Raw genomic sequence first — 15827 nt, forward strand, 5'->3', positions numbered from 1 at the left:
AAATACCAGTTATTGGCTGCTTTCACACAGCAAAGATTCTCTGTGCTGTTCACCACTGCTCTGATGAGGTGTGGACACATCCTCTGATGGAGGTGTGTTCAGACTAGGATCCTGACCTACTCTCTTAGGGGTTCCATCAGGTCTCAACCCTGATGCAAGGGACAGCTTGAATGCCTCTTTCCAGGTTCTGAGCAGCTCCTTCTGGTGCCAGAAAGCTAGTGGGTAGTGGCTTCCCCTACTCTCTTCTCCAGAGGTGCAGGGCCATGCTGGGTGCACTGCAGCAGCGGCCACAGAGGAAGGTCTACAGCCACCTTCCAGACTGTTGGTGGGCTAATCAGCTGGGATGTCAGCCGATCGGGCATGCTTTTTCCATCAGCTGTAGAGCTCCAATCATGCCACAGAGCTAATTACTCAGTGCCAGTCCCCCCTCCCCCACCCAGGACTAATCACTGTAATGAAACCAGACTATAGCAAGCAGCATCATAGAAGGTATCGCTGTAAAATATAGGTATATTGTGTTTGTGCGCTTACTATATATAAACAAATAGAATTTATGCCTGATTGGTTTGATTTCTATCAGTTATAATTATAGTCTGCCTAACAACTATGGAACATTTCTGAATTTTTGCAATGTGTCTTCATTCACACTCCTACAAGTATCTTTGATTCTTATGATCCCTGATCCCATGTGGTTACTTACCCAGATCAAAGTGCTATGCATTGATAAATAATCCTTTCAATCTCAGAGGAATCTCTTACAACCCAGTCACAACCCAGTCACCAGTAAATAAGAACGGAGCATGCCATTGGTGATGCCACTACAGTGTCACATAAGCCATGACACAAGACACACATTGCAAAGAACCAGTGCTGTGAGAAAATAGAATGGCAAAATTTCTTAGCATCAATGCACCAAGTTATTACTCTGTGAAACTATGGAAGATATCATGCTTTATGTTGTATGCAGCTTTTTTACTAGTGTGTGATAAGGAACACGTTTTCTTTAGATTGCAGAAAAAACTGAAATCAAAATAGCACAGTCTCGAGAAGGCTACAGACCTATCGCAAAACATTCATCGGTCTTGTTCTTTAGTATAGCTGATCTGGCGAATATTGACCCCATGTACCAGTATTCTCTTATTTGGTTTGTAAATCTTTACATCAACTCTATTCATGACAGGTAAGTAGTTGTGGAGTTCAGTTGTGGCATTTCAAAATATTAAAGCAAACTTTAAAGCAACTATGTCAGGATCCCCAACCTTTTGAACCCCATGGGCACCTTCGGCATTCTGACATGAGGGTGGTGGGCGCCACCACAAAATGACTGCCACAGGAAGTGGAGTCAGCCACAAAATTGCTGCTGTAGGAGGCAGAGCCCCAAACACAGAGGGAGGTGCGGGGCAGGGGGGGGAAGGGGAGTGATCTTAAAAATACACTGGAAAAGAGGAGAGGCTGAGAATATAGACAACAGCGTGGTGGCAGGTGCCACTGAAACAATACTATTTCAATCTGCCCAGCAAATTGACTCTCCAGTGGCCAGACAGAAGCCCTGTTGGGCAAGTGCCCAACCAGACTCCACTCTTCTCCTAAAAACACTTGGTGCCTACCAGGAAACATGTTGGTGGGCGCCATGGCACCACGTTCGGGACCCCAATCTGTGTTGTTATAGGTAGAGTTAGTCTTTGGAATAAATATATCTGCATTTTTGAGCTTGCAAAAAAATTGCTTGCACAAATGTAAGTGCTTGTGACATCTAGACTGGTTCCATTGATACCTAGGCAACCAAAAGTTGCCTCTTGCCTCACTTTTTGTACTTGGGTCTGATCGCTCAGGCATATCATAGTGGCGCTTCATTGTCTGATTAAGTAGATCAATGTTGAGATTGCTGTTTTCTGACTAAATATGTGTATTTTCTTTTTTTATAGTAACAAGTCTAAAATTTTGGAAAAACGCTTACGGTACCTAAACGACCACTTCACTTACAACTTGTACTGTAATGTCTGCCGTTCCCTATTTGAGAAAGATAAGCTGCTGTTTTCATTTTTACTATGCTGTAACCTCCTCATGTAAGAGGCTCTTTTTTCCTGGAATCTTTTTATAAAACCTAGAAGCGTAGTACTTTATAAGTAAGAGAACAGATGTGTTATGTTTCCCTAACCCCCCTTGCACAAAGAATAATGGGCCAGAGCTCCTCTTGACCACCAAAAAGGCTGTGCTGGGGGGATCATGCAACCTTGATGGACAAAAGCCATGTGGGAAGGGGTTGTAATAGGAACTGGAACTGGGTGAGTGAAAAAGGTGGCTGGATCCAACTCATTACTTTGGATAAGGTATTAGGATAATGTTGACATTTCAAGTACTTTATGGTGGCGTGAGTCCTCTAATATCCTACCACTCCACTGAGGAAGCCTTTTTCTCCAAAGGAAGAGTCACAAGTTGGAGGAAGGCCCCCTTAGGTTGGAGGAACTTTCCCCAGCTTAAGGCTGGATCTCTGCCATCATTATTTTCCTCTCTTGCAAAACAACAACAACACAAACCTATAATTTTGAAGAGCTGTATTGCAGTGTGGAATAGTATTGCATTGTGAATTAGTAGCATGGCTTTTGAAATGCAGGTGCAATTTCTCTGACAGAACTTCTGTGGTGATATTCTATGGTGTGTTGCAAAGTGGCAGCATAACATAGGATGGACTACTGAGTTCCCATTACCAATATAAAGTAACATCTTGGATGCTTTCAAAGAACGGTCTGCAATACCAAAAACACTAAATACAGAGGAGGAAAACCACCTCCAAGAAAAAATATTTACTAGCATAGAGGTTTAGTAGGTTGCTGTTTAAGCATAATAGCTATTCTTCCAAACACACCTCTAATCAATTTCCTCGCCTGTATTCCTTCATCTTAATGTAAAAAGTTTTTCCTTAATTTCCAGCCAGTACCATTCCACCCACAATTTAAATCTATTATTGCGAGTTCTATCTGCTGCCAACAGGAACAGCTCCCTGCCCTCCTCTAAGTGACAACCCTTCAAATACTTAAAAAGAGCAATCATTTTCCCCCTCAACCTCCTCTTCTCCAGGCTAAACATTCCCAAGCCCCTCAGCCTTTCCTCATAAGACTTGGTCTCCAGGCCCCTGATCATCCTCATCGCTCTCCTCTGCACCCACTCGATTCTGTCCACATCTTTTTTGAAGTGAGGCCTCCAGAACTGCACACAATACTCTAGATGCGGCCTGACCAATGCAGTGTACAGTGGAACTGTGACATCTTGCAGTTTGGATGTTATGCCTCTGTTGATGCACCCCAAGATCACAGCAGAATGAGATGGGAATGAGGTGGTGGAGCACTGAGGTGGTAAAACGGATGGTATCAATTCATGCTATATTGGAGGTATTACATTTTGTAAAGTTCTACTTCATTACCAATTCTTTTTGAATGAAAACAGCATGAGAAAGGCAAAGATAGAACCTTTTTTGCTGGTGTTTTAATTTTTATTTTACTTGCAGAGAAAATGTATATTTATAATTTTACTTCCCCACTTTACATCTGAAGTGGTACAGCTAATTTTGCCACCGCAGAATTCTACTACCACACTCATCAGCATGTGTAGACTAGGCTTCAGGGGATCCCAGATCACTTAATAGAGGAGACAGGTTTAGTGAGTTTAAGAGGCAAGCAGGACAATCAGCTTTGCCCTACTTACTTAGAATAGGATACTTTAGCTGCAGCAGCACACTCCTCTAAAGGGGATAGGCTGTACGTGAAGTAGTAGTTTAGGTAAGATCACATTTCAAACTAAAATAATAATGACTTACAAGATAATTTTTTTCATTCATTTCTAATATAGAGCTAAGAAAGAAATTGAACATCAAGAATTTATGTTCTTATTAACTGGAGGAGTTGGCCTCAAGAGCAAATATAAGAATCCAGACTCATCTTGGCTGCAAGATAAAAGCTGGGATGAACTCTGCCGTGCAAGTGATATACCTGCTTTTAAAGGACTACGGTAATTTAGATAATCTTTTATGAGAACATGAACATATTAGAGTATTTCACTATCTCAGGTAGTGTCTTTGTAATACTTCCTAAGCTTCTGCCGCACAACTTGATTCTGGAGCCTCATAGAAACCTGGTGTCCTGTGACTATTGTTAGGACAACAGGATAGAACCACCAGTTAAAAGTGCTTTATAAAAAGAAAAGGAAGAAAACAAAAGTCCAAAATGGTCAGTTGCCCTCCGGGATGCATAGAATCTTTAGAGTAGTTTAGCATCAGAAAATAATTGCTCAACTCCTTCAGGTGCTTCTTCAAGAAGGCTGTATGATAGCCTGCTTGAAGGTGACAGGGACCTTCCCCTCTCTCAGTGAAGCATTCCCCACACCATGGACCCAAACATCTAGTTCCCTCTGGCCATTTGTCAGTAGCCATGATGGGCAAGGGTTGAGCATATATTTGGAAGGCTTCCCTCTCCAAATAGTTTATACACAACCTCCAGCTACCAAGAAACAAGCAAACAAAAACAAAAAAAGAAACAAAAAAGAAAACCAGAAGTCATCCAATGTGATGAGAATGTTCTGATAAACTCTTGAGATTGAGCTGCTATAGTTGTGGCACAAGGAGCAAGCCCACTGTTGTTGGTTCTGCTAATTTAATTATACTAGCAGCATTTGGCATAAGGTTTAGGACCTGAGTGTGTGATTCTGTGCACATGATGTAGTTAAAGTGTCAGACTAGGATCTGAGAACTCCAGGCTCAAATCCCCGCTCGTGCCATGGAAGCTCACTGGGTGACCTTCAGCCAGGCACTGTATCTCGGCCTAACATCCCTCACAGGGTAGTTGTTGTGTGAAGAAAATGGAGGAAAGGAGAACAATGTTGTAAGCCATTTTAAATCCCTGGTGGTAGAGTGGAAAGTGGCATCAAGTGACAGCTGACTTGTGGTGACCCCCTAGGGTTTTCAAGGCAAGAGACATTCAGAGGTGGTTTGCCATTTCCTGCCTCCATGTGGGCTGAGAGAGTTCTGAGAGAACTGTGACTGACCTGAGGAGGAAAATAGGCTGTAACTATCTATCTAATTAAATAAATTGATGCTCTGACCACCAGCAGAGCACTGGCTGGGTATAGACTCTTGGACGAGCAGCAAGCACAGGGATTGGCAAAATTGTCATCTGACTTGCAGAAGTGTGGCACAGTACATCATCATGCAGGCATGCAAGTGCCATGTGTTCTGGAAATAACTGACATCGTCAAGAGGCCATATACGTGAAAAGCTGAACTCCGGGCACTTTTGTTTGACTTTTTTTTTTTTGGTAGGAATCATATTGCTTCACAAATAAGTGAGTGGCGCAAAATCTATGACCATAAAGAACCTCATTCTGTTCCCTTACCAAAACCATGGGATGGAAGTTTGAATGAAATACAGAAGATGATTGTTCTTCGATGTTTGAGACCTGACAAGGTAATATATATAAAAATAATTTTGTAGTCAGTTACATAATCAAAACATTGCTTCCTGTAGTTGGCTACAATTTCAGTGCAAATTCTGTAATATGTTACACCAAGGGAATACTGTGTAGTTTGGCACTAAGAGCTGTCTATGGTGGCAATTAGGTAGGAATTAACCCAACATTTACAGATTAGGGCTTGTGGAGGGAACAACTTTCCCTTAATAAAACGTGAACTATAAATTTTCTCCCCATGTTAACAAGGGTAGACAGACCACTATTGATCTGACTGAACAATGGAATGACAGGGGCAAATCATTTTATGTGACTGTCACTAAAGCTGACTTTTGGCAGGGGAGGGCGGGTTAGAAATGTAACAAATAAATAAAAGTGGAGAATTCTCTATTCCATAAAAGAAAAAAAATTGTAAATAGAATCCTGAAATGAGTAAAAACGCTGTAGATACTGTATAAATAGTGTAAATCTAACGAAGTCTGCAAACACTGACTGCAAAATTTAGTTATAGGTACCTAAGTATTTACTGGTTTTGTAGTCTGTGATAAGTGACATGAACGAGATTTACAACCAAACCCTGTTCTATGTGTAAATGTATTTTAAAATAGATTGCACCAGCTATAACCACCTTTGTGACTGACAAACTGGGGAAGAAATTTGTTGAGCCACCACCATTTGATCTTACAAAAAGCTACTTGGATTCAAATTCTACAATTCCTCTGATCTTTGTGCTGTCTCCTGGAGCAGATCCTATGGCCAGTAAGTTCTGATAAGTCTCACGGAGATAGTGAGGATTGGTGTGTATGAGAACAAAATAAAACAGTTATTAAAAACGAGAGGCATTCCATCATAAATATGCCTAGGGCTTCGTAAGTGCACACTTACATCTGAATCAAGCCTGACCAGAATCATCCAGAACAACCTTCTTACAGAGGAAAATATGAAAGTGCTTTTTCAGAAATTGTGACTTATGTGGAGAAACTAAATGTCTGAGATATTTATGCCTCTTGTTCATTTCGCAGTAGAGTAACCTTTGGATAGATCTCCTGTTTGAGATCTTGAGCTATCGAATCAGTAGTTGACTTTTAATTTATGTCCACAGAAAGACTATAAAGATCCTGAGAAAGGGCTGAATTCCATAAATGGGGGAGCAGAAGGAAGGTTAATGTGGTAATGTGGCTTTACAGGCCAGAGTTGTTCCAGATGTTGTAAGCAAAACTGACATTAGGGCATAGTCTGTATTACTAGTTTGATTAATTTGTCCTGACCTTAATGGCCCAAGCAAGCCCTATCTCATCAAACCTTGGAAGCTAAGAACGGTTGGCCTTGGTTAATATTTGGATGGGAAACCACCAAGGAAGTCCAGGGTTGACGCAGAGGCAGGCAATGGCAAACCACCATCTCTTGTCTTGAAAACCCCATGGGGTTGCCATAAGTCAGCTGTGACTTGACAGCAATAATAATAATAATTTGGAAACTGGACTCCCAATTATCTTTCTGTCCCTACTAATAACATACTCTATTGCTCTGTATTGTCTGGTGGTGAGATTAAACTCTGATCACTGCAGTAAGAAATTAGCATTATAGGGGACTATATATAGCACTTTGTAAAAATTTAGAAAAATTGGGCATGTTAACAAGATTATAAACCCTATGAGGTATCAATCTGCATCCAGGTATCCAGATTTTCTTTTAATAATTCAGGCCAATTATTGATCACCTGGACTAAACCTAATACAAACAATGGTTTCCATAGGATTTTGAGGATCATTCTCCATATTTTAGCAGCTTGTTTACACCTAGAATTGAGGCCTACTCTCACATTACAAAAAGAACTTCTATGTAAGAATTTATGTATTATATATACATTATATCATAAGATGACTCTGCATATGTGTATGTCATTAGAATATCTTAAGGGGCCTTATTAAACAACATACACAGTAAATGATTTATATCTACAAAATAAGTGTAGAAAGTTACTCATCTCCCTTGAGCATTGAAAGGAGATTATTTACAAATATTTCTCGGTGATAGATCACAACGTGTAGTCATGTTAGTCTTACTGTAGCAGTAGAAAAGAGCAAAAGTCCAGTTGCACCTTAAAGACTAACAAAATTTCTGGCAGGGTATGAGCTTTCATCAGTCACAGCTCACTTCTTCAGATACAAATATTCCTAGGTTTCTGTTTTAAATTTTATAATTCACTTTCTCAAGCTAACAAATAATGGCATTTTATTTTACATCTTTCATACCAGGTCTTCTGAAATTTGCAAATGACAAAAATATGATTGGAAACAAGTTTCAATCCATCTCTCTGGGACAAGGTCAAGGACCAATAGCAGCAAAAATGATTAGACAAGGAATGGAGGAAGGAACCTGGGTTTGTTTACAAAATTGCCACCTTGCTGTCTCCTGGATGCCAATGCTGGAGAAAATCTGTGAAGACTTTAGCAGTGACAGTTGCCACCCCATTTTCAGGCTCTGGCTAACTAGTTACCCATCACCAAAGGTAATTATAATTCCACAGAGACTTCAAAGGTAAAAACAGTTGTATTCTATAGTATTTTGTATTTATGTACTTTTTTTATAGTTTGCCTTTCTCACTGACTCAAAGCAGATTACACCGTGTAAATCAATGCAACCAGTAGGATGAGACATCTAATAAGCAGTACAATAAGACTAGTCTGAAAGAAAGTGTAAGTATTAGATGTGATATGTTAAGCAGGGTTTAACATAAGTATAAAAACAAAGCAGTGACAATAGGATAATACATACAGCAAACAGATAATGAATACATACTGTACACAGTAATACAGTTCCCATTCCTTGTATAAAAGCACCTTCCAGAGCCATTTTGTTACCTTCATAAAAATGTCCTCCTGAATAATTGTTTGTTTCTTCTGTACTTTTTGACCTTTTCTATTTTAAATAAAAGTTTTTCAGACCTTACTGGGTAGGCTTGCAGAGTCTCCTGCTATAGCTACAGTGGGAAGTCTCCTGGCAAACCTTGATCTTGACCAAATACACCTGAACGACCAGCAGGAGAAAATGGCAGTAAATTTGGGGCATGCACTGACATCACTTCTGGCATAACCTGGAAGTGATGTCATGACATGGGAGCCACTTTAAGGATTTCTAAAAACATTATGACACCATTTCCGGTTTTTGCCAGAAATGACTTCAGCACACTGACATGATGCCAGCACATCTGTTCCACCCCAAAAATGCTCCCGGGGTTGTCAGCTGTGGCAACTACTTAAATAAACACTAAACAAAGAAGAGAGGTACTTTTACAGTGTGACAATAATATTTTGCATTCTTTCCTAAAAATACAAAAAAATTATAAAACACTTTGTTGTATAAATGATAAGTAAGAATGAGAATCATCTAATACAGAACTGTTTGCCATTTTATTGCGTCTAGTTTCCAGTAACCATCCTACAGAATGGTGTAAAGATGACAAATGAGCCTCCTACAGGTCTTCGGTTAAACTTGCTTCAGTCCTACATGTCCGATCCTCTGTCTGATCCTGACTTCTTTGTTGGGTGCCCTGGAAAGGAGCTGGTAATTTTCTCTCAACAAATTTTTATGTGATGATTAATTAGTGTTAGAAGTGATTTTAATTGGTAAAGATTCTAATCTAAATTAATCTAAAATTACAGTTTGATATTTCAACTGTAATCTTAAATTACACTTTGGTATATCACACCGATATAAAAATGCATCATGTAGTTTAGCTCCTTGAATGCTTTTCTGGAAGTAAATAATGAATCCCATGCATGTGCAACTCTGAAATGGGGCACATAATAGTGGGCTGGGCCACTTTGGCTATGGAAAAATAGTGTAGGGAAGGCAGGGGTGCCCCCCCCCATGCTAAGATCCTGAGCCACATCGGGGCCCCATGGGCTTTAAAAATGATGTTCCTCACAGCTACTTTGTGTCTTCAGGGAAAGAGAGTCGCTTCTGGGGAACCCAGATCTATCTTGTTGGAAAACTTATTGTGCAATTTGGCCCAATTAGGGTTGCCAGCTCCAGGTTTGAAAATTCCTAGAGATTTGGAGGTGATGCTAAGGGAGGGTGGAGGTAGGGGAGGGGAGAGAGCTCAGCAGAGATATGATGCCATAGAGATCACCCTCCAAAGCAGCCATTTTTCCAGTGGAACTAATGTCTGTAGTCTAGAAATCAATTGTAATTCCAGGAGAATTCTAGGCTCAGCCTGGAAGTTGGCAACCTTATGCAGCCTAATTGCCCAATGGATCAATAAAAACACATATGGGCACATAACTAGTGTATGAATTAGGTAGGAGACAACTGCAATAGCCAACAGATTTCAGTTTTACATGGATCTAGCATAGAGTCTTTACTGATGATAACATGATTGTTGAGATATATAAGTAATCTACTAGATAACCAGAGGTTCTGTGCTTTATCTAGCAACCCTGTTCCACAGATGGTAGAGCTTTTCACAGCTTTAGCAGTCTTCCACTGATGTAAGGAGCAGAATGCTTCTTTCACTGAAGGAAAGCTGGAACAGAGTCATTGGATATAGCCCGTTAAAATATTGTAAAAGATATAATGTACCCAGTAATCTAAAGATCGATATGCCAGTGTGGTTTAGTGGTTAAGAGCGACGGACTCTAATCTGGAGAACGGGTTTGATCACCCACTCCTCCACATAAGTGATGGATTCTAATGTGGTGAACCAGGTTGGTTTCCCCACTTCTCCACATAAAGCCTGCTGGATGACATTGGGCTAGTCACAGTTCTCTCTGGACTCTCAGCCCCACCTACCACACAAGATGTCTGTTGTGGAGAGGGGAAGGGAAGGCGATTGTAAGCCACTTTAGACTCCTTAAAGGTAGAGAAAAGTGGGGTATAAAAACCAGCTCTTCTTCTTCCTTCAGCTCAATTTGCACCTCCCTATTTACATTTTGGTGAACTGATTATTTGCTTCTTCTTTTTTTTTACTAAAGAGATGGGAGAAGCTACTCTTTGGAGTTTGCTTTTTTCATGCCCTTGTTCAGGAGAGGAAGAAATTTGGGCCTCTCGGATGGAATATTCCGTATGGATTTAATGAGTCAGATTTGCGTATCAGTGTAAGACAATTGCAGGTAAAAATTGTATATCACTGCTTCTATAACAGATCTCAGAGTGTGGTAGAAGGTAGGGCTGTTGAATTTTAAAAAGTCAGTATAGTTCGGATTCGGCTGAATTCGGCCCGTTTAGATTCGGGATATGCCGAAGTCCGAACTCCCCCGCTTCGGGTCCGTGCAATTCGGCAGGAATTTAAAGTTCGGGAAAGAAATTTGGCCGAATAAAGCCATTAAAAACACAACTGCGCCTTTCCACAGCTCTGGGGGGGCATTTTTGGGGGTAGAGGTCCCAAACTTTGAGCGGAGCTTCAAAGGACACTTCTTGAAAGACCCCCCAGGTTTTGTAAAGATTGGGTCAGGGGGGGCTGAGATATGGGCCCCGAAAGGGGTCCCCCCACCCTTAATGTGCATCTCTGAGCAGAGCTTGCCGCCCACGCACAAAGCTCCCAGCCCCGACAAACAGCTGAGAAGTTTGCAAAGCATTGCAACACAACTGCAAGCAACACGACTGCAAAAGCAACACAACCTTGTAAGCAACACCTTTGCAACTGTGCAAAGCAACACCTGACACCTGGGAGTTTGCAAACCATGGAAAGAGACAGAGGCAGCTAGCTATGCATAATGAGCAGGGGTGGAATTTCCCCTTTTGCATGGGACTCCAAATGCATTCTTTAAGTCACCATTTGAAAACAAGTTTTGAGCAAGCATCCAAATAGACCTAACCGCTCTTATGAATGAGGGAAAACCTGAAGACACACAACTGAAACCCCCCCTCAAACCAGGGAGAGAGAGACTCGAGGGGGAACACACACCCCAGGCAGAACCGGCAAAAGCCCCCTTTGGCTTCCCCCCCACCCACAGAAACTGCTCCCTCCCCACACACACACAGACTCTGCTTTCCCCACACACACACACACACAGGAGAAAAATTATAGATTAAAGCCCCCAAAGGGGTCTTACTGTGGCTGTCTTCTGTTCCATCAGGAGGGGCTGGGGAGGACTCGGTAATCCAAGACGATTCCATTTAGGCACGGGACGTTTTGCTCTGGAGATGCATACTGATCCATTCATCCCAATAGGAGAAAGGGGAAAGGGGAAAGCCCATATCTCGGGACCCCCTGACCCAATGTTTACAAAACTTGGGTCGTCTCTTAAGAAGGCTTGTCTGAAGCTCCGCTCAAAGTTTGGGATCTGCACCCCCAAAAATGCGCCCCCTGCAGCCATGGAAAGAGAAAGGGGGGGAGCCGATATTTCTGCCCCCACTGAACCCATCTTTACAAAACTTGGGTGGTATCTTAAGAAGGATTGTCTGAAGTTATGCTGAAAGTTTGGGGGCTGTATGCCCAAAAAAGCGCCCCCTGCAGCCACGGAAATGGAAAAGGGGGGGAGGGAAAAGGGGTGGAGCCCATATCTCGAGACCCCCTGACCCAATGTTTACAAAACTTGGGGGGTATCTTAAGAAGGCTCATCTGAAGCTCCACTGAAAGTTTGGGGTCTGTACCCCCAAAAATGCGCCCCCTGCAGCCATGGAAAGAAAAAGGGGGGGAGCCCATATCTCGGGACCCCCTGACCCAATGTTTACAAAACTTGGGGGTATCTTAAGAAGCTTCATCTGAAGCTCCAGTGAAAGTTTTGTGTCTGTACCCCAAAAAATACGCCCCCTGCAGCCACAGAAAGGAGCGAATGTCCACAAGCACCCCCTCACACACACACGAAGATTTCCCTCTCTCTCTCTCTCTCTCCCCGGCCGGGCCGCACATCAGCTGATTCCTCCAGTACTCAATCCTGACTGATTGGCCAGAAGAAGACCCAGCTTGGCCACCGATTGGCCGGGGGAGGAGAATGCTGCTTACTGACTGTTATGCTGCTTACTGACGGCCGAATTTGCCGGATTTATTCGTGAACTCCCGAACTCGCTGAATTCGGCCCCCCCCCGGTTGCCCGCCATTTTTGAGTTCGGTTCGTCCCGAACTAAAAACCACCGAATCAGGGGAAATTCGGCTGTTTTTCAGTTCGGGCCGAACCGAATCAACAGCCCTAGTAGAAGGTCATAAACCTATAAGCCCAGTCTCATGAATTGGTGCGTGATCATAACAATTCATAGGACCGTGTGTTAGGATTCCAGGGCTGGTACAAATTCTCACCTGGCTCTCTTGCGCCAGCTCTGAGTCTTGACATCAGTCTCTGCATGAGTTTGGCAAATGCTGCTTGATGCTTCTAATGCTGGTGATGCCTGGCAGTCTCTGTGCAGCACAGCTGTGGTGTGGAAGAAACTTATAGTAGCTTGCTGAGGAGGTTACAGTGGTCCCTTGCGAGGGATCCTGATGACTCTCAGAGCAGCACCAAAACTCCTGTTAGCTAGAACAGTTGTATGTGCTTTGTGTTTTGGTTTGTTAATAGTCTGTAAGTCCACTTTCCAGACATGGGCTGTCACTTGAACGGCAACTGCAAGCTACGGTTTTGACTCTGCTCTTTAGCATCAGGCTAGCCAGCACAGAATATACTTACCTTTAAACCTCTATAATATTAATGCTATTGAAATATTAAATTCTGATAGAAGTCATTTATGAATTGTACAGTCTTTGTAATCTTTTTTTAAAGAAGGTGTCAGATAGTGATGCTCTCCCACCATGCAAACTGTAGGTCAGATCCAATGGGAAATTTCCACTGACTTAAAGGGGAGGCAGGAGACCTCTGATTTCCCCATCATGCTGTCTCCCAGAAGCAGCATTTGGGGGTGGGATATTTTGGACTGCAGCAGTAGGGGGAACGCAGAACAGTTTCACTCTGCAGAGATTTTGCATCTATAATCCAAATGAATCAGTTGGATCATACGAAATACAGTTTCCTCACGCCCTGTGGATGTTCAATGAATGATTAGCTAAATGAATTAAATCGAGTCGAACGTTCCCTCAAAGCCTTGGCCGTGAGCTTACCACAGCTCTTGCAGGAAGAGGAAACGTGGCCTTCTCCCAAACACAATATGCACTCTTTGTGAGGGTCAGATTTAGCAACCTTCGCCCCACAAGAAGAGCATTTCTTAAAAGGAGGAATCTTCTTAGACTCCATTGCTAGGAACGAAGCTAAGCACGTTCTCTCTCCGTGGCGGCAGAAAGAGAACTGGAGGGAAGAGTGCTCCCTCCCCTTTGGGTCATGTGACCGAGGGGCGGGGAGATTGCATGCCCCGAGGGGAGGGGGAGCACTCTTTTTGGAATTTGCTAGAAGCTGACAATTCTTTTCCGTGGCTGGCCTGCGCCTGCGCAGTCCCAATGTGTTACTGCATAGAAGATCCATCAGATGAACAACAGTTACAGGTAAGTGAAACTCTGTTTTTACTTGAAGTTAAATGAAATTGAGAATCTGAATTCAGCATTGTCCTCAAAATGCATGTATAAACTTGATTTTTAAAAAAGGGAAAGTTCAGCTGGGGTGTGACGGGGACTTCAAGGTGAAATGGTATTAGTGAAATTAAAAATATTAGAAGAAAAGAGCCTGTTTCTTGATTGTTCACATTTAATACCATAACTTGTCTATTGCCACAACAGCAATCCATAGTATGACTCAAAGTCTTTTAAATCTACTGTTTCATTTTCTGTTTCAGTTGTTCATCAATGAATATGAACACGTCCCCTTTGAAGCAATATGTTACCTGACAGGGGAATGTAACTATGGGGGAAGAGTGACAGATGATTGGGACAGGCGGCTACTGCTGACTATGTTAGCTGACTTTTACAACTTGGATATAATTGAAGATGCTCATTACAAGTTTTCTCCTAGTGGCAATTACTATGCCCCACCAAGGGGCACCTATGATGACTACATTGAGTTTATTAAGGTATCAACTTGCCTCTTTTATTCAAAGAACATACTGGAGATAACGACATAAACACAAGTCAATCAGATTTCTTTGTAAACATTTTTCATTAATGTTTTTAAAAATAACCAAGCCCTATGAGGAAAAGCTGAGGGAGTTGGGAATGTTTAGTCTGGAGAAGAGGAGGTTGAGGGGGGACATGATTGCTCTCTTTAAGTATTTAAGAGAGCCAGTGTGGTGTAGTGGTTAAGAGCAGTGGTTTGGAGCAATGGAGTCTGATCTGGAGAACCGGGTTTGATTCCCCACTCCTCCAACATGAGCGGCTGAGGTTAATCTGTTGAACTTAATTTGTTTCCCCGCTCCTACACATGAAGCCAGCTGGGTGACCTTGGGCAAGTCACATTCTCTCAGCCCCACCTACCTCACAGGGTGTCTGTTGTGGGGAGGGGAAGGGAAGGTGATTGTAAGCCGATTTGAGTCTCCCTTAAGTGGTAGAGAAAGTCAGCCTATAAAAACCAACTCTTCTTATTTGAAGGACTGTCAGAGGAGGGCAGAGAGCTGTTCCTGTTGGCTGTAGAGGATAGGACTCACAATAATGGGTTTAAATTGCAGGTGGGAAAGTACCAGCTGGATATTAGGGGAAAAAAATTATAGTAGGAGTGGTTTGACAATGGAATCAGCTACCTAGGGATGTAGTGAACTCCCCCTCACTGGCAGTCTTTAAGCAGAAGCTGGACAAGCACTTATCAGGGATGCTGTAGACTGACCTTGCATTAAGCAGGGGGTGGGACTAGTTGGCCCTTTCAATTCTATGATTCTTTGATATGGGTTTTGAAGTTCTAAATAAAATATGTTGTTAATCTTAAGCACATTTCAGTCTTTGCAAATAGAAAGCTGCTTCCCAACCAGATACTGCTAAGAGGCAATGATCCATTCTGAGGGAAGACATGATAGAGGTCTATAAAATTATGCATGGTTTGGAGAGAGTGGACAGGGAGAAGTTTTTCTCCCTCTCCCATAATACTAGAACACTGGGTCATCCGCTAAAGCTGGAGGGTGAGAGATTCAAAACAGATAAAAGGAAGTATTTTTACACAACTCATAGTTAAATTGTGGAACTCCCTGCCCCAGGATGTAGTGATGGCTGCCAGCTTGGAGGGCTTTAAGAGGGGAGTGGACATATTCATGGAGGAGAGGGGTATTCATGGCTGTTAGTTAGAATGGATACTAGTCATGCTGCATACCTATTCTCTCTAGTATCAGAGGAGCATGCCTATTATTTTGGGTGCGGTGGAACACAGGCAGGATGGTGCTGCTGCACTCGTCTTGTTAGTGGCTTCCTAGAGGCACCTGGTTGGCCACTGTGTGAACAGAGTGCTGGACTTGATGGGCCTTGGTCTGATCCAGCAGGGCCTTTCTTATGTTCATGCTGATTCATTTCATATATTTAGTTTAAATGTC

The 15827-nt window shown here is 42.5% G+C and overlaps 1 protein-coding gene across 1 annotated transcript in view; it reads left to right on the forward strand.

Annotated features, from left to right (window-relative positions):
• The window catches only part of DNAH12 (dynein axonemal heavy chain 12), a 134633-nt gene that overhangs the window by 108150 nt on the left and 10656 nt on the right, over nt 1–15827 (forward strand). Inside the window, exons 58-66 of the mRNA XM_056853457.1 lie at nt 1008–1180; nt 1926–2066; nt 3847–4005; nt 5311–5455; nt 6065–6215; nt 7715–7968; nt 8883–9023; nt 10433–10570; nt 14154–14387. Coding sequence (XP_056709435.1) covers nt 1008–1180; nt 1926–2066; nt 3847–4005; nt 5311–5455; nt 6065–6215; nt 7715–7968; nt 8883–9023; nt 10433–10570; nt 14154–14387 — 1536 coding nt within the window. The remainder of the gene's footprint in view (nt 1–1007; nt 1181–1925; nt 2067–3846; nt 4006–5310; nt 5456–6064; nt 6216–7714; nt 7969–8882; nt 9024–10432; nt 10571–14153; nt 14388–15827) is intronic.

This window comes from Euleptes europaea, chromosome 1 (assembly GCF_029931775.1).
Source record: "Euleptes europaea isolate rEulEur1 chromosome 1, rEulEur1.hap1, whole genome shotgun sequence".
Classification (NCBI taxonomy): domain Eukaryota; kingdom Metazoa; phylum Chordata; class Lepidosauria; order Squamata; family Sphaerodactylidae; genus Euleptes; species Euleptes europaea.